This window comes from Polyodon spathula, chromosome 28 (genome assembly GCF_017654505.1).
Source record: "Polyodon spathula isolate WHYD16114869_AA chromosome 28, ASM1765450v1, whole genome shotgun sequence".
Taxonomy (NCBI): Eukaryota; Metazoa; Chordata; class Actinopteri; order Acipenseriformes; family Polyodontidae; genus Polyodon; species Polyodon spathula.
The window spans coordinates 2807720-2833168 of NC_054561.1; the positions used below are offsets into that span (position 1 = coordinate 2807720).

General features: G+C 39.0%; 1 protein-coding gene across 3 annotated transcripts in view; it reads right to left on the minus strand.

Moving 5' to 3' along the window:
* The window catches only part of LOC121301804 (unconventional myosin-X-like), a 42613-nt gene that overhangs the window by 13388 nt on the left and 3776 nt on the right, over positions 1–25449 (minus strand). For all 3 annotated transcript variants that reach the window (XM_041231416.1, XM_041231415.1, XM_041231414.1), the window contains exons 2-5: positions 22860–22915; positions 11806–11894; positions 3643–3825; positions 1459–1616 (exon numbers count right to left, since the gene is read on the minus strand). In XM_041231416.1, coding sequence (XP_041087350.1) covers positions 1459–1616; positions 3643–3825; positions 11806–11894; positions 22860–22915 — 486 coding nt within the window. The remainder of the gene's footprint in view (positions 1–1458; positions 1617–3642; positions 3826–11805; positions 11895–22859; positions 22916–25449) is intronic.

Here is a 25449-nt window from a genome sequence, read left to right on the forward strand (position 1 = left end):
AAATAAATAAATGAATAGATATATAGACTTACTGTGTCAGCGCATTCATTTTGCAAGAGATACACTATTAGTTTTCAGCTTCAAAACCTTTTTTTTTCTTGTTTCTGCGAGTGTGTGTGTGGGTTTTTTTTTTTTTTCCGGGGCTCTGCTGGCTATTTTTAGGTCGTTCTCTTAATTCTTGCTCCCGTGAAACTAAATGAGGTCATTTTCTTGAAAACAGTTGCTTGCTAACTGATTCAAAAGCTGAAGTGAAGCTGTCCATCAGGACGGTGTGCTGACTGCTGTGTGCTTAGTCGCTTAGTTTTTCACATTCATTCTGTTTAAAATCAATTCCTTTGAAAGAATTGCAATTGATATTTTAGAGACATAATGACAGTCGGGACTGTTCAACTGCTTTCATCTGAAGCCAGTTTAATTAACAGTGACATCAACTTAAATGACTTGTTGCCATTGTGAGAAGCTCATTTTAATAGAATACTAATAAATGCAATTTTCATCAGTGATGTGTTGGAAGTGAATAAAATGGAAACAGGAATTGGGAATTGACTTTATAAAGGAATTGGAATTGAAAAGCAGGAATTAACCCCGACAACGACTGAACATGGCGACAACTGCAATTGTCTTTTGCGTGGATTTGTGTTCCTGTGTCCAAACTCAACTAATTTAGAGGTTCATTTGATCAGCCAGTACTCAGACAATGTTGGACTGCAGGGTGATTTCTTCAGTGCTGCAAAATGCTCTAAGAAAATCCATCTGTGGCTTATTTGGCAGGGTAATGGTTGATTTTAACTTGGTGAAGTTGTGGTCCTCACACACTAAGCAAAAACAAAACTCCCATATGTAACTTCATTATATACTACAGATGGAAACGCCAGGCGTCTAATTTTGTGTGCGATGGAATCAGCAGTGCTAGAGATGCAAAGTACTGGTCTTATCCCACATCGTTAATGACAACCAGAAGCAAAAACATAATTGTAGGATACATTTGGGATTGCTAGAATCCCATTTCCTGGCTGTCGATTCCCACGTAAATAATATATAAATACAGTGACAGAATGATGGAAAGATTTTTTTTTTTTTTTGCAGTGCCACTGTTGCCTTAAATTCACTTAAATTTAATTCAACTAGATTAATAACAAAATAGCTACATGAGTTTTTCAGATGTTACTCCTATGAATAACTAACTGTGCAATTCATAGTTAATTGCAATTACAATGCAAATGTAATTGAACCTTGGCAGACGTGCATAATTGTAATTCTAACTGTACCATACAATTGATAGTTTACAGTTCAGTTAACTCATTTATTTGTCATTCGATCATTATTCTTATTTGTTATAATGGTAGTGTAACTGTAACTTAACAAAACAGCATTGCAATTGTATGGCAATTTCAGCAAACCATGCTTTTGTAATTGTAATTCTAACTATAGTTGACCCCTGGTCTGCTGTTAACTGACCTCAATGTCCCGAATAAGGAGCTGTGTCGGGGTTTCGACAGGAGCCTTGCTGTCTATGACCTTCTGGATTGCACATGCCCAGTGTACTGCCTCATTAAAGTGCTTGGTGTACAACCTATAGCTGTGCTTGCGACCGTACACCATGATGCTCCAATTGCCTGTAACACACAAGAAACAAACAATGGATTAGAGTCCCGTATCAGGTAAAATGTCCTGTTCGGCTCTTCGTCTGTCCTTTCAGCATCCTCGTCTGTAACCCTTTCCCAAATAACGGATTACAAGGTCAATTTCCTGTACCAAAGCAGGACGCGATTAGGGGGGAGTCACCTGACTAAGCAGTGTTGTTCTCGCTTGTTTGATACGTCACAAGATCCTTTTATCACGTCTGCTTGGTGATATTAAAAATGCCTGTAGACGAGGTGAAACGAAAGATAGCTCAGGGTTTATATCATGCAGTGGATAATAGTGCCAGAGGTAAATCACAAGTGTGGAATTCATTTGGAATCATAGCGAATAAAAACCATGTGACTGGATCCGTTGTTTGCAAAACCTGTCATCATGTTTTTCAATAGACAGTTATTTTATAGTAGTCAACCGTGTGGAGTAGAAGACAAACCAAAGTCCACCTGTTTGTTGTTTGCAGAGACTGGGTGGGTCGATCACTCAGGATGGTTTCATTGTATCCTTAATTCATTTCAGACTTGATGTTCAAGAAAGTAAAAAGCAAGCGGCAATGTTTCACTCCTAAAAAACTATTCTTTGTTATTAAAAACACAACCCGTTTCGACGATGCGTGTCTTCATGAGTCTCTGCAAAGAACAAACAAGTGGACTTTGGTTTGTCTTTTACTGAACATGGTTGATGACTAAACAGAGAGTACTTTTTTTCATTATATATATATATATATATATATATATATATATATATATATATACACACACACACACACACACACACACACACACACACACACACACACACACACACACACACACACACACACACACACACGTGAATAGCTGTCAGTTTGGGTGTCACCATTGAAATTCATTCTATCAATGACTTTCCTTCATTTGAAGGCTATTTTCAGCTGTAGTATTATATTGCCTGTTGAGCAAGAATCCATAGTGCATCAGCACAATCCATTACAAACTGCATTAGCACAGCAAGGACTGGTATCAGTTGCAATCTTATTTAAATAAATGACTCTGAGTCTAACAGTCAGGCTGCTGCTGTCAATGTTATTTGCAGAAAGATAAGGAGGGTGGAGGTTGGAAAGAATGGTCTTTGTGGACCCCCCCCGCGAGTCACTGCTTTAAAAAAAAAAAAAATATTTTAACAAAAAACAGTAAAACTTTGAAGGAATTCTAAAAGGCATTATTTAAAAGGGTAACTGCTGACAGTGTGGTGAAAACCACTTGCAAGACCATCGACACTGAACTGATCACATTCATCTCACCGATTTAGTCAAGGGCTGTATGAAAAATGTATTGTGCAAAGTTAACCAATGCATAAAAAGGACATCTGAAATAAATGACAAGCTTTCTACTGTACAGAAGAGTGGTCCTCTCCTTTAAGGTAATTTAATGGCTACGACATTTATTTTACAACAGAAAGATATTAGTATGGTCTGAATTATACTTTGGTTTTCAAGCTAATTCCAAAAAAAAAAAAAAATCGCTAACACTTGCAAATAATGGCTGCAGATTCATAAAGAACTCTGTCGGAATCTCAGTGGAATTACACCAGAATATCACATGCACTACCTCCGAGTTCTGAAGCAATTCAATTTAGACTTCAGCCCTGATAATTAATCATGATCTAAAAACACTAAGGTTCTCCTTTCTCTTGTTTCTTCATCAATAGACTCTCACCCACCAGGAAATTGTGAGAATAGTTCTTTCATGCATGAATGCCTGCCTTATACATGTGGGATCAACATCATTTGTTACAAAGAAACATTGAATGAATACGGGTAATTAAATCCACATGAATTAATAGAGCTGAATTCAAAATGAATTGCTTCAGAACTCAGGAAGTGCAGAAGATACTCTGTTAGTATTCAGTCGGAATTCATTATTGCAGCCATTATTTTGAAGTGTTACAGAATATAAAAAATATTCAAGCTTGAAAACACGTGCTGTACACGGGCAAGTTCTCGTCTGAACTGAACTGCAGCCTCACCAGTTTCTTTGTGGCTCTGTTTGTCGGGCCAGATGACAGAACAGAGGCTGGTCAGGACCAGTGATCCCAGCCTCTTGGCATTCCTCTCGCTGCTGGTGTAGAAGTCCAGAGAGTCTGGAGTCAGGACAAACCAGTGCCTCCTCATCTTGATCCACCCTCCACGCACTTCTCTGTACAGCCAACCTACCCGGGCACAGAAAGAGACAATTCAATCCAATCTTAAAAAAGACCACCTGTTTTTAATGGGCATCAATTCAACCAACACCACACAGTGAGCCTCATTACCCTTATAAAGGTTTACCATTACGTTTTATCTATGGTTATACTCTGCATTTATCATAGTTCACCCTGATTTTTTGTTTATGCTTTTTTTTTTTTTTTTTTAATAAGCTTTACCCTATCTCTGCTTCACAACGCTCAACTGTGCTTTATTACACTGGGTTTCTACTACAGAACATTTTAGAAAGGTACACATACAGTATAACGTATTCATTTATTCTGTGATCTGCCACCATTTTCACTCATTAAGTTCCAAATATTTTTTTCTTTGGGGAAAATAAATAAATAAATAAATAAAATTAGCACACAGCTGTACTTAAGGAATTCGACACATTCTAAAAATTCACAGATTTTTTCTTTATTTTTGATCTTTCATTTCAGCTAGAAGAAAAGTTAAAACAAAATCAGACCGAATCAGACAGAATTTTCACAGCGCAATACACAGAAACACCACTCCCAATAATACTGCCTACCATTGCTGGCCAGTTTTATCAAGGCACTGGAGAATCCTTGTCTGACAAATTAATAAACCCAGGCAGGAAGCCCCGCTCTGCTGTGAGAAACCTCACTTATTATTCTGCTTTAACTCTTGCATTGATTTCCCCTAATGAACTTGACACTCCTGGTCAGGGTCATCCTGTATAAATATTTGAAACCGCTTCAAATAAATAAATAATGCAGTGCCCACTGCTTCCTGCCCGTGGGAGAGAACGTGGAGTTACTGGCAGGATAAATATTTAGATTTGATTAAATCTTATTTATTACTTTTCTCAGTACTGTACTGAAATGCAAGTTTGGTTTTTTAGTGTGATCGTGTTAGCTTTACCCAGCGTACAGTACAGAAAGGTTCTACCAAGAAAAAATAAATTTAGCATTAGCATTTTTATTTTATGTGAGGAAAGCTTTCCCATTGGCATTTGTTACCAGTATGTATGCATTTCATTGTATTATCTATTTGTGCATTCTGTGGTGCGTTCTAGATTTCATTGCTCAACACTAAGGATAAAGTAGCGCAGGATGGCCATAATCGTTGAGCCTTATGAAATTCCCTTCTTTACAGAAGGACAATGCAACCGAGATATCAGTTCTGACAGAGTGCGATTCGCTGGTAGTGTTTTAGTTTACTCCACCTGTGATGGAATTAATTTAAAACATTTGGTCATAAAGTGGGTCAAGTTTTAGTTACAATCGAAAACGGTGCCAACATTTGATAATATTAAACGTTCAGTGTTGGAGGGGGGGGGGGGGGGGGGGGGGGGGGTTCATACGCATCATACACATGGGAGGAGTCATACGCAAAAAACACTCATTATCATATAATATCCGCACCCCCCCCCCACCCCCCCCCCCCCAAAACTCAACACAACCATCATTACAGTAAAACAGACACAATGAAGCGTTCTTTCCTTTGTATAAGTTAGTGATCAGCAGATGTGTCAGCTGCACGAAGAGCACAGCGTGTGGTTTTCACTGACTCTACTGCGCAGAATAAATGATTTTTTAAATTTTTTATTGGGTAAATATCGGTATTTGTTCCTATGGATCGGGACGCGGGACATTTTGCTAAGAAGTCGGGGCTGTCCCGACCGTATAAGGACTGTTGGCATGTATGGGGGTCATATCTGAAACACACTCATTAGTTTTGGGTAATCCTTTTTAGCTAATCTGCCACCCTAAGGTATTTTATTTCTAGTCAATTATTGTCTAGTTAGTCTTCTTTGCTCGCACAATGGCGTATTAATATTGGAGTGGTGCATCCAAAGGAAACGCTTGCCGGTGTCTGCAGGAGAGACACCAACATTTCCAGAAGACCTGGTTTAGACACCCAGTCCTGTTACAGCACCAGAGAATGGTTTCCTATTTAGCTGTGCCTGTTTTAGCATTGCAGAATACAGTGGCCCTCCCTCTCCATGGCAGCAAATACTTGAGGAATATGCACAGCTGCAATGCTGGACACACATCATTGCATTTAAAAAATAAATAAATAAAACACATACCTTCTCCACTAGCCATCCTATGGTTATTATCCCAGCAATCTGGAATGCCAACAATGTTCCCTGTTACGATAGCCAGCTCTAGATGTGTGGACATTAGACATAATTTCCTTTGTGCACTTGTCACGGTCTGTTTTTGTTATCTGGTATTTATGGAAAGCTTGACTGCAACAGAGCGACTCCATTAAAAAGTTTCATTCTTGATATTTCAGTTCTTATGTGGGTTTCAGATAAGGTGACAAAGCACAACTGCAATACCATTAGCTAAAAATACAAAATATGGATTTCTTTTTCAAATGCCAGACAAATATGTTTAAAAAAAGGTGTACAAGCATTTAAAAAAAAACATTTTTCTACTTGAAATTTCCCATCTCAAGACCTCAAGGGAGTTGCATGAATGTACAGATCACAATAGGCATTAGAGTCTCACTATACATCCTTGAAGGTGTTACTATTCACCTTTAATTTTAACGCCACTGTTAACTTATGACATTCCTGAATCTAGAAAATGTAACACTGCAGTGCAGTCAATTTTAACAGTTTGGAAATACAAGCTTCCTACTTGTCTCTTGACAGGGCACCTGGCTCTTAAACACCAAGGCCTAGGGAAATGTGGAAGCCAACAGAGGAAGGACTTTACCGAGATGAAAGTTTGCCTTTACAAAACCATTGCGGGGAAGCAAAACGGGGGGAGGACAGCAAACCCATTTCATCCTCCTCTATCTAAATCTGTCATGCAACATGAAAGCTTGTAATATAAATCAGATTTACTTAAATCAAGGACAAGCAGAGAGAGAAGATTAAACATTAAGCAGGGTTAGTCTGGCAAGTGGGGGGGGGGGGGGGGGGCGGTGAGAGCTGAGCGCGCTGGGGAAAGAATTTGGTCTAGCCAACGACAAGAAAAGGAGGCCGATTTACCAGATGTTGATTTAAACTTGGAGGAACGCTGCAAGCTATCGCCAGATCATCTTAAAGATATAAACAGGGAACAAGGGAATGAGCTTCTCACAAATACTGATGGGCCGACTTCCAGTATACACAACAAAAAAGGAAGGGAGGTGGTATTAAGCAGCAAAAGTCTCTTCTTGATTACAGACTAAGCCATGCTTAATCATCTTTAGAAAATAAGAATTAAAGAACATGCAGGTCCTGGAGTTTTACATTGAGCAAATGACTTTTAAAGGAGTGCTAACCAATAATGTAAAACCAGTTCTCTTAGCTCTAGCAACATCATAACTGCCCCACCTTAAATTGTGCTGAGAAGCTCACATAAAATGATTAAGTACCAGGAAGCAGAGCACCTGGTCATCTGTAGGGTGGTCTGTATGCTGAATTGCAGTATAATATACAAGCAAAGAACCAACATATTGTCACAAGAACAGAAAGTGCTGATAAGAGGTAAGGAAATGGATTTTAAATCATTGGTTTCTATTCTGAACAGTATTGTAGTGCAGGACTATTAGGGTAGATACCTAATTCAAACCAGGTCTTTAACATGTGCACGCCACACTGTTCCTCAGCAGTGCTTGCTAATTCTTCAGGGTAATATACTGGTACTACTATTATTATGATAAATGTCATACTTTTCAAAAGAGAACTTTACACTACAGCAAAAGCTTTGTAAATCTACAGTAGTGAAAAGTACATTTGTACAGGGTGATGCTACAGTCACCGTGTCTGCACTGTTGCACTGGCCAGGAGACCAGTTTGGCCAAATAACCATTGGTCTCCTTGCACTGCATGACTTCTGCTATATGCATCTGCATGCTGGCTTTGGATTCAGAGAATAAAGGTTTGAGCACTGCACAAATCCTAATTCTGGTAAATGTACATGAAACACATATCAACTCTAATGGATCTTAGTTCCCAGGCCCTTTTAATAATAAACTAGGAGACCAAAATCAGATGTTTTGCTATATTTATTATTGCTGTGACAACAGATCAAAATGAATAGGTGAATCAATCATATAAATGATGTTAATTAATACAATGCCTAACTATAGTGTACATGGTATCCTTACCTTATGACATTTGCAATCATTCTGAGTAGTTATTTTTGCAGTTATTTTTATGGATAGGTCTGTTAAAATTGCTTTGATCAATAGCTGTTCCAGCTGCCTGCCACAGACGCAAACAATGTATACCAACTCATGCCATGTGTGTTTACATAAGTAAGTAATTGCCAGTCCCATCCAGCACAGAGCAGTGTATTGCCAGCAGAACAAAATGAAACCAGATGGCACTGGCTCTTCCATAAAAGACACTGATCTAGCCTATGTTACATCTATGCCTGAAGTTGGATGAAAAGCACCTTAAAACAGAATTTTGAAAAAAAAATTAAAATACGGCACTTAAGTTACATTAAGAACCAGACAGCAGGGTTAAAAAGACATCGAGCGGATGTTTGTACTGCGTCACAGGGCAGAGAAGGCCAAGGCCCCCATTGCTGGCTTTTTCCACTGGATTTTACTGAAGAATACACAGTGCGATTAGCTCCCTGCCATGTCACACAGGCCCCCATGCTGCTGTGTCTGGAACATTTCTCACCGCTCCCGAACGCTCCTCTAGGGGACTTGGCCTGGCATTGATTTGTTGCGTTTGTGATCTTTAACCCCCATGAGGCTGACTCCAGAATTATTTACATTTTAACTTCAAAAGGAGCCCTGCTCCCCCACTCCCCCGTGTTATTTGGTTCAATAAACCTCTAAACGGATCCTGCTCACCACATTTGAGTTTTGAATACAGGGATGCTGCAGCAACCCTGTTTGGAATATCTTTTTTAGGAGTTTGATTTATTTTCATTTTTTGCTAATGATTTCCGTATGGAAAATTGGAAGTTTTGAGGTCTAGTTTCTTACTGCAGTTTTAACTACAGAGGAAGTACATTGGATTAACACTGCAAACAGAAATGCTTTAAAACTTCTTGTTAGCGATATAATCTACAGCCGATATAATTACACTCAAATACATTTTCACTGCGGTACTTTTCTTGTTGTTTTTACTTTTTTCTATACTGGACTTCATAAATAAGACAAACATTCACATGTGTGTAAGGTAAAAAAAATAAATAATAATCAAGCCTTTGAAAAAAGTGCAGTCTCAGTGAAACAAAAACACTGCTTCCTTAATAAGAAAGCAAGACGAGAAACAAGCTAAATCATTTAACAGTGTTGCGTTTTGTTTATGGGATGGCAAAATGCTGACGAGAGGTGTGTATTGGTCCCATCTCTAACTACAATAAATTATGGTTTGCGTGGTGAGCAGACCTGTCAAAGGCAGACAGAGGAGAGGGTGAAGTCAAATACATATTTAACAAACTGTCGCCTTGCGTCTGCCACTTAATTTGCAGTCTGACAGCTTTATTACCCAGTTTTCCTTTCCATCAAACAAATGTTTTTTTTTTCTCCTTTTTTCTAATTGGAGTTAAAAATGAACACCCACCAACGTCTGTTGCATCACCTAACAACTCATTTACTCACCTATCTGGTTTAAAAAAAAAAAACAGGTCTTGTCTATAAAACACCACCCCCTGTGCTTTAAATCAAGCTTATTATTGCACAGGAAGCCACAGCAAAAACATTTGTGTGTAACTTTTTTTTTTTTACTACATTCCTTGTTGCTTTCTCATCAAGCCCTTTCCCCAGTTTAAATCACCAAGCAATCCCTCAACATTTCGGCAAAGGTACTGCGTTGAAATCTTACAGAATGCAGATGTAGGGGCACCCTTTTTTTCAGATGAATGTTATCAGTGAACAGGTGGGCGGTTATCTGACTACACAGCGCAAACATAATGCTAATCCTGGATCCGTTTTGTATGGTGTGACACGGAGAAAGCCTTTGGTGTAAATATGTACATATATAGGGTTGGCAGGGTTAAAATCCTCCGTCAGAACACATGTGAGAATGTGGCTGGAGTCTTAACTGAATCATTCGTGATTAATTAGGCTACAGGCACATGGTATAAAAGGAAGGGATCCGTTAAAGAAAGGCTCCTCTTTTCTGGAGAAGGAGTTTTGGTGAATGTAACGTGTGTGTTAAATCTAACACAAAGATAATCTATTTCTACACACCACACACATATATATATAATATATATAATATATATATTATAGATATATATATAATATATATATTAAAAACACCAAGGGCTTTTGCCCTTCCACGGGAAGGTCGCATGTCAAAACCACAATTATTAAACAGAATCTGTAACTCTATATTCCCTTGTATGCAAACATTGACAGCAGTTCAGACTTATAGTGGAATTTTTTTCCCCACAGAGTTGAAAAAGACAGTGGGCGATAATGCTGGAAGCCAACAGGGATGTGCAGAAACTACTAACTGCCTTTAAAATTGAAAATGTGCAGGTATTTAATAAACCCATTCATTAACGTATAGACTTCAAAACAAGGGAAGCCGCCCTTCCCTCTCGTAATCCAGTACAATCCAGTACCAGCCAATGGCAGCTAATTTGTGCTCTGTATTTTTAAAAGCCAATTGGCTTTATTTTCAGTGGCAGAAAACTTTATTGTCCTGCATATGCAGGTTCAGGATTAGCCAGTTCAGGTGCAAGTTTTAATTTAAGGCATTAATAATTGCAACTTAATAATTAGATCAAATTACCTAGTAGTTACTTCACTGTGGTAGACACAATTAGAAGGATACAATGTACTTCAGGTTTAAAAAAAAAAAAAAGAACCTTGCTGGGACACATCTTCAGGGATGGAAATAAGACTCCTATTGCAAAGCAGGTTCACCCACTCCAGGTTTTAATATGTGCTTGATTAGCCCCAGTGTACAGGTAACAAGCTCTGTTGGTGTCTTATTAAACTTGCAGCAAAACCAGGAATGGATCAAACTGCTATGCAACCTGAAGTCTTATTTCCATCCCTGATTCTGATTCAGTACTACACCAGCCAATGCAGACAAACAGCAGGGCGAGCATCACAGCAGCCAAGGCTGCGTAAATATTTCAAAACCTTTAACGCATCCCGCTTCAACCTTAGCAACATACCCAACGGCTCCCAATTCAGAAAGCCAACAACTCTGTGCCCAAGCTTACATCAAAAAAATGGTACTGAGGGTCTAGCCATTTCAATTGTTCAAACAAATAGCACGGATAATGTCTAGACTTGGTTGGATAAGGAATGAACACAGCACACACTCCTAATCAGACTGAAGGTCCGTGGCTGAACAATGAGAAACAGAGATGACGAATCGCCCTAACCAGGGCCTTTCAGAACACGCTGTAATCGTGTCAGTCTGCACTTGTCCTGCAAGGGACAGTGCCAGAGTGGTTTAAAACCCTTTTTGGAGAAAAAGGTTCCCTTTTGTAAATTTACATTTTGATGTATCTGGATACTAAGCTTTCATGGGGTAGCAACTTATCTGATTCAGCAAAAGCAGAAGTGTGTTGAATATTCAGACTGGAGTTTGCCATTGAATATACAGTAACAGGGCAATTGCAATAGTCGGCCACTCAAACCATAAACGCCAATATCTTAAAAAGGATACATTTTTGCTCACAAAAGTTGAACTCAAACCTTCTCCAATCCTCATATCCAGTATAAGGCGTAGTAGACATATCTAATGTATTATCAATCGTTTAGATTCACTTTGTCATTTGCTGTCTAGGTCAGCACATCCTGGTGATTTTTTTAAACCTCTCAATAGAGCTGTCATCAGGTACACCAGAGTGTAACTATTGAAATATCCCCCCTGAAACACATGAGGGACTATTAACCTGTCCCCCCTGCTACACATTTGCTGCATGTTGTATTATTTACATCCACTAGGGGCAGAGCGTTGCAGGGGGGCTAGTTAATGTTTCTGATGTAGATGCCTTCTTTGCTGGGTCGTTTTACGTTGGGAGCCAATAACTTAGGGGTGCTACCTTTGACAACAGCCTCTGCATCCTCCTCGTTCGCTCCTTTGCTCTTCTCAATAATCAGACTTCTCATTTCCTCTGGAATCTCTGAGAGGCTGTAAAGAGACAGTGGATTGGATTAATCATTTAATTTTTCTAAATTTTTATTTTTTTTAAAATCACACATGATGTGTAAAGCTGTTCATTGATTATGAAATTGGACCAATCTGAGCTTAATTAGACCAGCTATTATCAATTCTGTCAAGCTAAGAAAAGGTTTCTAAAGTCGAAAGCACTTTTAAAATCAAAGAACAAAAAGCTTTTTTCTATAAATGGTGATCACAGTGCTCAGTGACAGCAAGTAAACACTGAGCAATGCAGTTTCAGCTAGGCCTGGGAGTCAGAGACAAACAAGAGGTGCTTAGTGGTCAACTTAAGGTCATGTAGCCACTAATCAAACGGTTGAGGAAAGAATCCCAATTTTGCAACGTCTATAAAAAAAATAAATAAAAAAAAAACGGATATTCAGGATGCCAAACCAAAGGGACATTACAAAACCGCTGACATTCGCTCATCTGGTCAGTTCCTGTTTGCAGCCCATTAAGGACATACTTTGTCCCTTTTTTTTCCCCAATCTCTCGATTGAATGGCGCTTCGGGAAGGAATTCAGTGCAGTGCATGGCTGCTTCCTCTGGAAGGAGTCCAACAGGAGACCGATTTCCTTGATCTTGTTGAGCCAGTGCCAGTCAGGCACTGCAGCACTTGATAGTTCCTGCAGCTGTGCTACCAATCAAACTCGGGCGATGGTTCAGAAACACTCCAGAGTTGGGTATGAATGCAAAGGACTCCCATTTCACAGCAGTTTGATCCATTCCTGGTTTTACTACAAGTTTAAGAAGACACACCTGAGCTTGTTACCTGTACACCGTGGCTAATCAAGCTCATAGTAAGACGTATCCAATTTCAATCCACGTTTATAGAGACAGTTAAACTACAGAGATTAAGAGATTAATGCCCAACCTTCCTCTAGTCGTTTTCATTTAAAATAAGTATCAGGTGTCATCTGATGTTAACATGCAAATATCCGGCGCTCAAGGTTGTAGTATGTTTATATAACAAGCACAACGTAGGGAAATTATATTTAAAGTTAAGCAGCTAAACTCGGACAATTGCTAAGCTTAGATCGAGCTCTGCATGTGCTCAGCAACGTAGTGTCATTTTGGAGCTGGTTCAATTCGCCCACTCATTCTGTCGTTAGATTTGTAAGAACGCAAAAAACCCCCAGAAATAAATCACACAGCAGCGTTGAATACGAAAAAGTCATTCAATGTTTGATCTCTCAGCACTTGTTGTATAAAAAATTATGCTGACATGTCTTTATACACGCACAGTACCAGTCTGATTTCGCAGTTTCTCTTTCTCTTCAATTTTATATGAAAAAGTGATATTCTCGCAGTGGTAACCCGCCACAGACTTGGGTGTTGGACACTCAAAGTTTATCAGGATGAATGTTTCTTAATACGGTATGATAATGCACCTTCTTGAATAATTGATTGTGCTCCACAGCCAGGCTGTAAGGCATGTATCCATCAGTCTAGATTTCTATTGATTTACTTATCAAATCCCAGCTAAGCACAAAGACTAATAGAAATGTACTAGTCTGCCTGTCATTCAGTAGATAAGTGGTAACCTTGCCTTTGTTTGTGCGTGCATGTGTGGACGCATAAGTTCATTGGAGGAGTTCACAGTTGAGTGTACATATTTAAATGTTATCTAAGTTTAAAACATAGAACAAAATACTGCAGATATACGTGGGGGATAACAATGCAAGGACCCATATATTGTCCAATTCCTCGTACCGTATCTCACTCAGTTTCATCATTATAAATACCACATTAGGGAGATGGCAGGCTGGGATTGTAGCACACAGACACAGACAAGCAGACACACAGCACAATTTGAGACTAATTCTAAGAAGTCAGACGGGTGGCATTCTCAGACTCAGAGTTTCTGAATAACTCTGCAGTCGTGCAGCTCTGCAGCGTTCTGTAACTAAGACAGCAGCCTGTTGCAATGAAGTCATAAGATCAGAAGACAGTCCTTGAGCTGAAAATACAGAACATTAATTCCGACAAGCATGGGGCTCTATGTTCCTTTTCTCTTACTATTTTAAATGAATTGCATGTGTGGCCTATTAAAGTCACCAGTTAAATTTTCCTATTTTGATAACTTTCCAAGATTTTCACTTAGATTGTGTGTGTGTGTGTGTGTGTGTGTGTGTGTATATATATATATATATATATATATATATATATATATATATATATATATATACATATACACACACACACACAAGTAGCTTTTGAGTTAACGTGGTAGAAAGCAGTAACTGTAGAATTATGGGTAATCGGGATATGCAAATTTCAGCATACAAGAGCCAATTAATTTGTGTGAACGTGGCCAAAAGGCTTCTACATTCACATCGTTTTAAAAGTCAAAGCACAGCAACTGCATACATGCTTCACCCTGTTTGGGGGCGAATCTGTGCAGCTCAACTGTACTCCGACTAGCGACAAGCTCAGGAGAGTTAGCTGTACTCTTGAACGTAGAAGCCTTTTGGCAACTTTCACGTGATTTCATTGGCTCTTGTAATGCTGAAAATTGCCCATAATTTTATATCTATCTATCCATTCATTCATCTATCCATCTATATTGTTTGCAATGACTGAGTGGTTCTCAATTCTTTTACTCCACCATTGAGTACCTTTTTTCTCAAAATCTGACTTTACCTGGCTTTGCACTTGTCTGGAGAATCCCAAATGCCTGGATTGAACACCCTTCCTAATTCCATTCAAAGCATGTGGCAATGGGAACTTTCAGCTCCTCCATATAGATCTGACAGAGTAGTCTGGGTAGGTACAGCACTTTGGATCTCCAGACAAGGTCAAAGCATGTTCAGAGCCAATTAAAAGCAGATTTAAAGAAAAACTCAAATAACTTAAATGTGACAGCAGACTATTATATGGATAAGAAATTTAATAAACTTTTCAAAAATGACAAACATTTCAACTAGGAGTCTTTGTCAAGGTTTTCAAACATGTTGTCATTGAATTTAGGAAGTTTTATTTAGTATTTCTAAACTCAGTACCAAATTCCAGTTTGTCTCAATATTCAATCAGCCTGTGATTTTTCCACTCTTTCTGCCCAGGAAGGGCCACGGTGATTCAGGCAGGAAGCAGCACCAGATGTTGCGATGCCAGACTCGTTTAATCTGGCTGAGAGAGGGAGGAAGAGAGTGGGATTTGGCGGCACACAACTAAACTTTCCACTAACTCTGATAGCCAAGCCTTCAGGAATTACAGGGAACAGCGGATGCCAAGAAGAAAGCCTTAATCCAACCGAAACGTTAGAACTGACAGCACAGGTGCACCAAATTGGATGTTTTTACCCTTGGCATCAGAACTAAACTCACATCCCTTTACAATATGAAAAAGAACTACAGTCTGCAAGGAGTTCTAAAGGCATGGAAAGGGGCCATTCTGATCCTGGTAGGTCATTCAAATGCATAATGGAATATCAAACCAGTTTATACAGTACAACCGGCAAAGATGAACGTCAATGCAAGTCTACCCTGACTGTCTGGTGAAGGAGAAACATTGGCTCTCCCAGTAGATTCTTTTGAAAGACTATTGAAGTTGAAAGAATTGCTCAGACATATCCAACAAAATTAAATGACAATCTACAAGCATATTGGATGGGCTTTAATTTAAACAAGATGCAGAGATACAGTGTTCTGTGCAGTCTGGGTATTCACTCACTCTGGCTAATAAAACCAATATAGTTTTGCATGGTCTTTTAGTAAAAGTGATGTGCTTAACAGATCCAAAAGGCCTTATCTTCCTGCAATGAAATGTTTTGACATTTGGTTTCCACTTTGCAGCATCCTACATTTACCAAGTGCTCTACTGACCTATACTGTGCAAGGAGTCTGTAGGTGCTTGAAATGACAAGGCATTCACTGGTTGACTATATGAATCTAATGCCATGCCAAACACCTCCTCCCTCCTCCCTCCCTCCCCCCCAATAAACGTCCTCATATTTGAAATTCTCATGTGTTGATTTGTACCACTGGGCTACATGAGAACAATGGGAGCCATATGTTTTAGAATGATGGCACATGTTAAATCCCCATGTAAGATCAGTACTTCAGAAGGCTGAAGGGGTTATAGACCTAGCAAATGTGGCTAGGAACAGGCCTGGAGCTGCACTAAAAATGTCAGAGGAACAGTAAAGCATAAGCAAGGCCTTTATGAAAAAAACTGTACCCCCCCCCCCCTTAGCATTTTTCTTTGCTGTTCACTTCCAAAATTCTTTGGCAGCATATTTAAGTAAACAGATTATTTTTAGACAAGAGGTCATACACTCTTAAATCGCTGAATTCCCATTTTCCCACCAACTGAAGGGAAGTTAAATCTCCATAAAAAGCTCTAGGAATGAACAATCTGTTCTGAGCGCTGCAGCTGGTTTTCTTTGGCTGTTGCGCGGCTCTGGTACTAGTCAAAGGTTTCGTTTTAAAAGGAGAAGCCTCGCCGGGGCTTGCAAGATCAATCAGAAACGTACAACATTGGCGTTGGCAATCGCAAAAACTATATATATATCTAAAAACCATGCTTGCCTTTACTTGTTCTAGCTATCTGCATGTTCCGACTGCTGTTCCAACCAACTTGCTTCACCAAATTAGTTCCCTCGTGAATTCAGCCAGTGTCAAACTACCCAATCTGATTTTTTTAAATGATTTCTCATTTTGTTAGGATCCAATAATGCAAGACGTGAACTGCAGGGCCTGTGACAAAACAGACATCTATTTGAATTTCTTTCTACGGTCCAAGCTTGGGGTACAGATTGTACTAAGCACATCAACCACAGCCATTCACCACCCAGTTTAGGAAAACTGAAGGTTAGGAGGGTGTCTTCTGATCCCATGACCAAGCCAGCTTCCTCTTTTACACCCAGGAACTCGAGAATGGATGTCAGCGAGCTACGGATCTCTGTAGCTCACTAGGTGCCTGCTTGTCAGGATCTGCTGTGACGTAATGAGGAGAAACAGACACTTCCCTATAGACATAACACAGTGCATTTAAAATAAACTCTTTATCAAATTTTATGATGTTAGCAACTCTTTGTTATTCAATGGACTTAGTCAATTTGTATAGTCAGGGGTTAATGAAACATGTAAGTGTAGTGGTTTGTATTACAGACTTTTCCTTGTTATTACTCATACATCACTCCACAGAAGGATTACAAAACCTACAATAGTCACAATATTAAGAATGGAAACAGGCTGCTGATTCTAATCTTGCCAAGGTCAATGGGAAAATAACTGTTGACATTCAAACAGAGATACTGTTTGATAAACAGCTGTCAAAAACATTGCCGCACACATTCAAGAAATACAAAATACAAAAGCCAAAACATAGTCTCGTGATGGGCTTGCTGTGTGTGTGCGCGTGTGTGTGTATGCGTGCATATCACCTGAACAGAGGACAGGCAGCAAGAAGATTCTGGGTTCAAATCCAAGATCCAACCCAGAGTGTCATTATCAGTCATGCCAGTGTCGGTTTCACATCAGCTTAGACAAAAACTTTTACCTGGCTTGGGATTTGTAGTCACACATGCAGTCTAGGGGGCAGGTTGGGATTTGTAATCACACATGCAGTCTAGGGGGCAGGCTGGGATTTGTAGTCACACATGCAGTCTAGGGGGCAGGTTGGGATTTGTAGTCACACATGCAGTCTAGGGGGCAGGTTGGGATTTGTAGTCACACATGCAGTCTAGGGGGCAGGTTGGGATTTGTAGTCACACATGCAGTCTAGGGGGCAGGTTGGGATTTGTAGTCACACATGCAGTCTAGGGGGCAGGCTGGGATTTGTAGTCACACATGCAGTCTAGGGGGCAGGCTGGGATTTGTAGTCACACATGCCAAGCGTTATTTATACAGTAACTTACATTAAGTCGCCCGAACTGCATAAGCTGACTTATAAAATGAGACACGCGACACATGATGTATCAATTATAGTACTAGTTCAAGATAGTTTAAAATCTGGGTTAAAAACTCCAATCATACAAGCAGTCAGATCGCTGTTTAATAAACCATTGTTCCCTTCCAGCTCTGGGAACATCTCCTAGGTAGCAGAAAGATCTGGGTGAGACTTTGGTTGGGCAAGTCTGACTGGTTATTCAGAAATTATGTTGTATTAGTTTATAAATCTGTTACTACAGTATATTAACTGCTAATGCGAAAAAAGAGCTGCGTTTGATAAAGAGTTAGTTGTTCCATAAACTAAAACACATTCAGCATTAAAATTAAGACGTGACCTAATTTGTAATCAGAGTTTAAAACACTGTTTAAAAGAAATAACTCTTCTACATTACAACGCATTCTAATATTTCAGTACTGCTGGTATTATTGAAAGTTAATTACAGTAGCCCTTTTGTGAAAGTCGTGCCGGTTTTAAGTAATGACCTATTACTTAAACAAAGAACACAGATCCAGAATCTCCAAAAATAGAATTCCGAACTCGAGGCACCCATGAAGTGTTGGCAATTATCTTTAAAAATCATGTCAAGTAAGGAATGAATTATAAAATATGCCATGCATGAATGAATAGATTGTACAGTTCTTTATCTTTGCATGGAATATGCATAGCATGTAGAACAAAGAAAAAGTACAGAAGGGGTATTGAGAAGACAATGAGGGAATACGAAGTGCAGTCTAAAATTAAAGGCAGCATTCTACTCTCAACTAAAATAGAACAATTGGGTAGTGATGTGTAGTTATGCACTGATTCAGGCTTTTTTATTTTTCTGATTTTTTTTTTAGCTTTTTATGTGGAAAAGCAACATACAAAACTCAGGGATGGAAATAAGCCTTCCATTGCATAGCAGTTTGATCCATTCCTGGTTTTACTGTCAGTTTAATAAGACACACCCAAGCTGGATACTTGTACACTGTGGCAAATCAAGCTCATATTAAAACCTGTTATGTGTGAAACTGCTATGAAATTGGGAATTACTGGCAGTTTAAATAATGAGCCTATTTAATTATCAAAGACGTTTCCAGTGACAGAGTCCCTTCAGCTGAGGCTATGAGCAGAAGTACTGTTTCATTGGGTATTCCTGAATCGAATTAGCAACTTTGAGAAGGCTGAAATAAAGTGCTCCAGTGAACACAATCAACTCTGCATGCCTTCTAGAAGCAGGACAAAAAGAGTTTAAAAACTCCCCTTTAATTACACAGTACAGCTTTGCCAGGCCAGCGCTAGGCACATTGCACAATGAGTCAGCCACAAATCTTCTTTGAAACGCTTGTCATGAAAACAGTCTTGGTTTGGCTTTTGTGCCCTAATATAAAAAAAAAAAAAAAAAAAAAATGAAAGCCGAACAAAACAACATATTGTATTTAGAAGTTTCATATTTCAGAGTACTATTTTTTACAGCAAAATGAGTTGTATTACTGGTTGTAATAACAGATTTGTTGGTGGAGTTTTAGGTTTGTTTAATTTATCATATACATTTTCCTTGTATGTAATTTCCAATACCCTACTAGGTGTGTGCTGTATGATTCTCTACTTTCTATAGGGAGGGAAGCATATCCATGTCGCATAGACCCCAATGCACTTCTTAAGTATGACATCACATCCACAGTGATTGTTGCTAGGTGGTTCCAAACAAACAGACAAGTCTGTAGTAAAAGTACTCAGTGCGTTTTATAACATCTGTAAAGTTGTACAGCAAGAGGTCGTATTTTAATATACATCAAATTACAGCTAGTAAACAGCATGGTGTTTTGCGGCAGACTGCAACCACCATTCAGAAAGAAAAACCTGAAAAATACTGCCCAAACACCCTTGTCATCCGTCAGCCATGTCTGTAAAAACTTTAACAATTCAAGGATGGAAATAAGAAGCTCATTTCATAGCAATTTCAGCCATTCCAGACTTTATGGGTGACCTTAATCATTCAGACACAATTAAAACGTGTTACTAATTAATGTATCTAATTAACTTCAAAAGTAAACTGCAGAATGTCTCACACTTATATGAAATGGATGGCTTATTTAGACTCCTTTATCCAGAACTATGCTTAGGGACACAGATTACATAAACTGGACAGCCTCCTGCTGTTACTTGCAATGTAAAACTCTCTGCTGTTGGAAGCAGTCGCAGTCACTGTCAAAGCTCAACACAACAATTAACACAATAGAACTTGTACAGTAAGTGTTAAACATTTGCTAAATGAGTCCTGTTGCTTAATTATTGGGAGACAGCATTTCAATACAATAGTCTTTTTACAAATATGCAGCTACCCACATTGCAAGACCTATTATTCAGGGCTCTTTGCAATAGACTATTGTAAATCTGCTTCCCATTTCTGGTTAAAACACATTAATATTACCATGAATTACCATATTAGACAGCCAAGGTGTTTGGAACCAGATAGCAACCATCACTAAGAAGGGAGTGTCAGAGACAAAAGCACTAAAGAACCATATAAGCATGAGTGCATGGCGCAGCGCTAATTTCCTTCCCCACAAGCAATTCCCCCCATGTGAATATATCGTTGTCCTATGGCCTGATGCCTGTGCCACTCCTTATAATTTAGCTGATTCAGTTATCACCCAAGTCATATTGCTTCAAGGATTCGCGCTTGTCAACATGATTTCAATTGTCATCCGACTTCGCCAGCCCTATCATTACCCCACCCTTAGCTCCTTGTCATCTTCTATAATCATGCCCATCCCTTTGTGTCTGCTTTGAAATGACAGGCAATTAACACTTGGGATCCATCGCCCCAAGACAACTAGAGGCTCCTCTACAACACCTCAATTAGTAGGATGATGTGCAAGTCTGTATTTTTTTTTTTTTTGCACAGTTATCACAGATTGACCTATTACTTACTACAGTACCCGTTGCACTGCATTTAGGAACCTGGCAGCTGGCTTAGTTTGCTTCCAGTAAATGATTGCACACAAAGTGCAGAGCTGCACGATTTCTTTAGAATGTCTTCAACAGGAAAAAAGAAAGAAGAGACCAGCTGCATCAAAGTCCTGATTTATTTCTGCTAAAGTTCACTCTGTCCAGCACTAGGGGGACATTTCACATGTCTGTTGTTATTTTTACATCTAATTTATGTTTTTATTTTGTTTGATAATTCACAGATGGCGACAACAGAATGACTTTAAAAAGTTTTTTTTTTTTTTTTAAACCAGTATTAAAACATGCTGTTCCAAAAGGTTTCTAATGAAAAAGAAGCTCGTGTCACACACCTAGGGATCCTCTTCACGTAAAACAAATCGGAAAAACAAAATCTAACTCTGGGGGGGGGGGGGGGGGGGGGGGGGGGGGGGGGTGGTTGTATGGGGGGGGCTGATTCAATCCCCACAAAAATACAGCACCTGTGCTACTGCCCTGTGTGCCATGGCAACATTCAAACAAATCTTCTACAGGAATATTATAGCTATGTTTTAGCTTACAGAATGTGAACAAGAACACAGCACTGTTTCAATGTGTTTGGGTGCTGTCCCTTGATCACATGGTAGTTTGACTTCTTCCAGACACTACAGCTATGTTTAATAGATAGAAGTTTAAACCTTCTGTACTGCATTTTGTTTGCAGTTTCAATGAATACAGCTACAGCATCACACTCCACCTTTTTCAGCATCATGGGTAGCCCCACCCTTTTTTTGTTATCAAAGCAGCTTTCCATGACTAATCCTATGGTTGTAAAACAAGATCCATTGAGTTTACACTAGAAATTATTTCATCCTGCAACTTTTTATCTGAAACATGTTTTATGGTCTTTGAAAATCTGATCTTCGGTAATATCGTGCAGAAAGAAACCAATATCCTTATCAAATAGGGCTCAAACCAGCAACCACACATTTTCCAAGTAAGCACATAGTACAAACATAACAGTAACTGTGTACATAACTGTACCATGTTAAGTACCCTATCTGTGCATTGTTTTTACAATGCTGATACAGCAGTGTGCAAATGTGTTAGAAAACCTCAGGATTAGTCATTTATATGCTTTATATACCTACCTGCATGAAAACCTCAGGGTGTTAGAATTGAGAATTTGAATTATCGGTCAGTGATCAGTGATATAGAAATAACAGGCACTCGTGTGTGGAAATGTTAGATTACGCTGTGCATAAACAGTTTCATGCATTTTACCATCTGTGGCTCTGGGTTTCTTTACTCTTACTATTTTAAATGGATTGCATGTGTTGCCTGTTAAAGTCATCCATTAAAATTTAGACAATCACTAATTTGCCTACTTTGTCAATTTCCCAAGATTTTCAGTTCCAGTGGTTTGATTTCATGTGCACCACAAATCAAAACTACAGAATCAAATGGGGTGCTCTAATTGTGCCCGAAGGGGATAATTTGTGTGCAAATGTGGGAAACCTTTTTTTTTGCCGGGGTTTGGGGGGGGGGGGGGGGGGGGGGGGGGGGGGGTTGTTAATGTCTGGGACCAATCCTGTCTATATGTATTACATTGGAATCCGTTCCCTAACTGTTCTAATCCCGGTTTAGTGCCAATCTGTGAAACCAGCCTTAAAAAGGAAACAGACACTGCTGTACACCTTTAAAACAAGTGCTCCCCCTGGTACAGTGACTTTATCAAATGTGATTTATCTTCGCAGTACTGACAGACACTGTAAATAACTTACAAACAGAAAATCCAGCTGCTCTGTAAAATGCCTGGTCTCAGACTGCTTTGGCGAAATCAAAGAAGTTTAATTGAAAAGGCCAAGAATGGCAGAGTCAGTTATCAAGTACCTGATCATAATTTTTGTATTTATTATTTTTTTTTGCTGCATAAGATGTGAAACTGCATTGGCAGAATAAATTATCCTTCCTGTTGGAGTCGAAGTGGAAAAAAAGACCTTTGAGGCCAAGATACCAAACATAGACTAAACCAGAACAGATAGTTTCCACGCTGAACTCTTGTGAATGGAAACCGCTCCTTTGAAGGCAGACCGCTACTGTATAAAGACAGTTAAAGCCTTTGCTTACCAGCTAGGTCCGTTGGCAGTGCGACCCGGTTGGGTGAGAGTTATATCCAAGGGACCCTGCCATCGTAAACAGAGACATGACATAACATTAATAAGACAGCTGCAGCAAGCAAATAAATAAATACAATCAATGTTCATTGGTGTAAAGTCAGCCATGGTGCTCTGCGCCTTCAGTCACCCTCCTCCAACATTGTGTCTGCCTTGGCCATTTCTCCAGTGCAAAAATGACATGCTCAGTGTTAACCCTGTAATGTCCATTTCTGTATCACACACACATCAGAATTTTTCATATGCAGTAAATGATGTGTTACCAAACAGGGCAAAAAAAAGGGGAGTTTTGTACAACAAATCTAGTTACTTTGGCATTACAGGGTTAAAGTTATAAAAACTAGCAAGAAACCTAACATTCAGCACAAAATAAACTTTTCAGTGGCTTCAATTATGAAATAATAATAATAATAATAATAATAATAATAATAATAATAATAATAATAATAATTCACTGCTTTGATTCATTTTGTTTCTTTTAAATCTAGTGTGATCAGAATTCTCTTTCTGTACTTTGAAACTTGATAATTAGCATTTAACCATATGCACGGTCCATATTTACATATGTGTTGCCTCTTGCAATGCTTCCATCCCTATACCATTATACGAAACTTAAGCATGTATGCTTTCTCAAGCTTCTCAGCCATGTGTTCATTTTTTTTTTTTTTATAAGTTCCTAGACAAGTCTGGACAGCTGTGGAGGGGCCAATCCCATAATCCCTTGCTTCCCAGCATGTGAACTTCAGCCCTGTTTTAATCCCCACTGTCTCAGTCCAGCCTACGAACCCAAAGCTCCCAGGCTGGTGTTGATCTTCTCCCTGCAGTCTCTGCCTCTCTGGCCTCATGAACAAGGTGCCAGTTACCCTCAGCTGTGACGGTGGGTTCATAATACACAATCCTGTCCACTTGACAGCCAGCCAAGTCTAGTAAAATGATTCCGCTCGAGTCAAGGTGGAGTGCAAGGGTCTTAACTCTGCAAATCTAACACGCACGCAGCTTCAGCTACGAGCACAAATATTAGAGCACTTTTATTTAAAAAAACAAAACAAAAAACTGTTGTTTATTTTACACAGTGGTAAATTAAAACTCAATAGATCCCGGATGTGGAAAGAAGGGTTATTTTCTTGACTTGTGAGATACTGACCTTCTTGAATAATAAAAAATGACTTGCTGATTTTAAACATCCAAAGTTCTGTGAACGAGAACGCCAGATGGAAAAAAAATTTTAAAAATCAGTTAGCAAACAAGTAGACAAACTTCTCTTCACTGTTTTCCCAAACTGAGCTCTGGCTAGGCCCAATTGTAAACCATCCTTGCAATTATTGCTTGTCCACTGACACAACACAGAACAAAAAAAGCTGGTGTTCTCATTTCCAACTGAAATTTTTTTTCATTCCCAGATACATCTCCTTTTACACAGACAACCCCCAGGGGAAAGACTGGTTACACACAGATCCATCCTTTATAACAACAAAATATGTGTTTGTTATTTAGGAAACCATGGTGACACCTGGGTGTTTTCATATATTCTGAAGAATGCCAAATCACAAAACTTAATAAAATGATGAGCTTCAGAGTATTACAGTGGCTAAAACAAAATAAAAGAAACACCACACACTTTCATGCAGCTCAAAACATATGTTGCATGTTTAGTACACTGTATAAAGATGATGCCCTTTTGCGTCTTCTTGTTTTAGACTTTATTTTGGATCTCTGCATACGTTCAGAATTAATAATTCTATGTAGTAAACCAATGGATTGTAAAGCTTCTGCATCATACTCTAATATAAAACAAACACATTCCTTAAGGATAGGGGGGCCCATGTAGAACACCAGCAACATACTGTACAATTACATGGGCCAGCATTTGCAGTAGAATAACCCTGTTTTACTGAATGTCAACCATCATCTCTTGTTTAAAGAAACAAACATAAATGAAATGCAAATTTAAAAGCATTTGTTCCACTTTAAAAAGGGTTAAAACCTACTCTTTGCCGAACCAAGAACCTAAAGCAACGCAAGCCTAGTTCTTTTCCTAGCGTACAGCACAAGGGTGGCAACGTTTTGTAGACCACAATTTCCCTTTAGCGTCAACCCTCTTCAGCCACCTTTTACACTGCTTGTCCTTGCGTTCAACAACAATTGACCACAGCTTATGTAAATGGAAGTGTCTGCCAGCTAGCCACCCAAAAAAAAAAAAAAAAAAAAAAAAAAAAAAAAAATGTCCAGGTAAATAAATTTTCAAGGAAAAAGAACTCTAATCAGAAATGCATAGTGCTAGTGTAGTCTAGAACATTTTTGCAGTACAAGACAAACTACATATATGCCGGTACATATAACTAGAAATAAGACCTCTTGAATAATTGGGGTTCAGTTACGAGTTGAACTGCTCAATAAAAAAAATTGAAAAAAACATTTTTGATTAAGGTGAAGACCAGCACTCATTTCAAGTCTGCTTATTTATTTCATTACTTTAAAAGATCATTTTTTTAAAAACAGCATGGGCAAGCACAGACATGGCTAGATACCTTACAGTGTGTAGT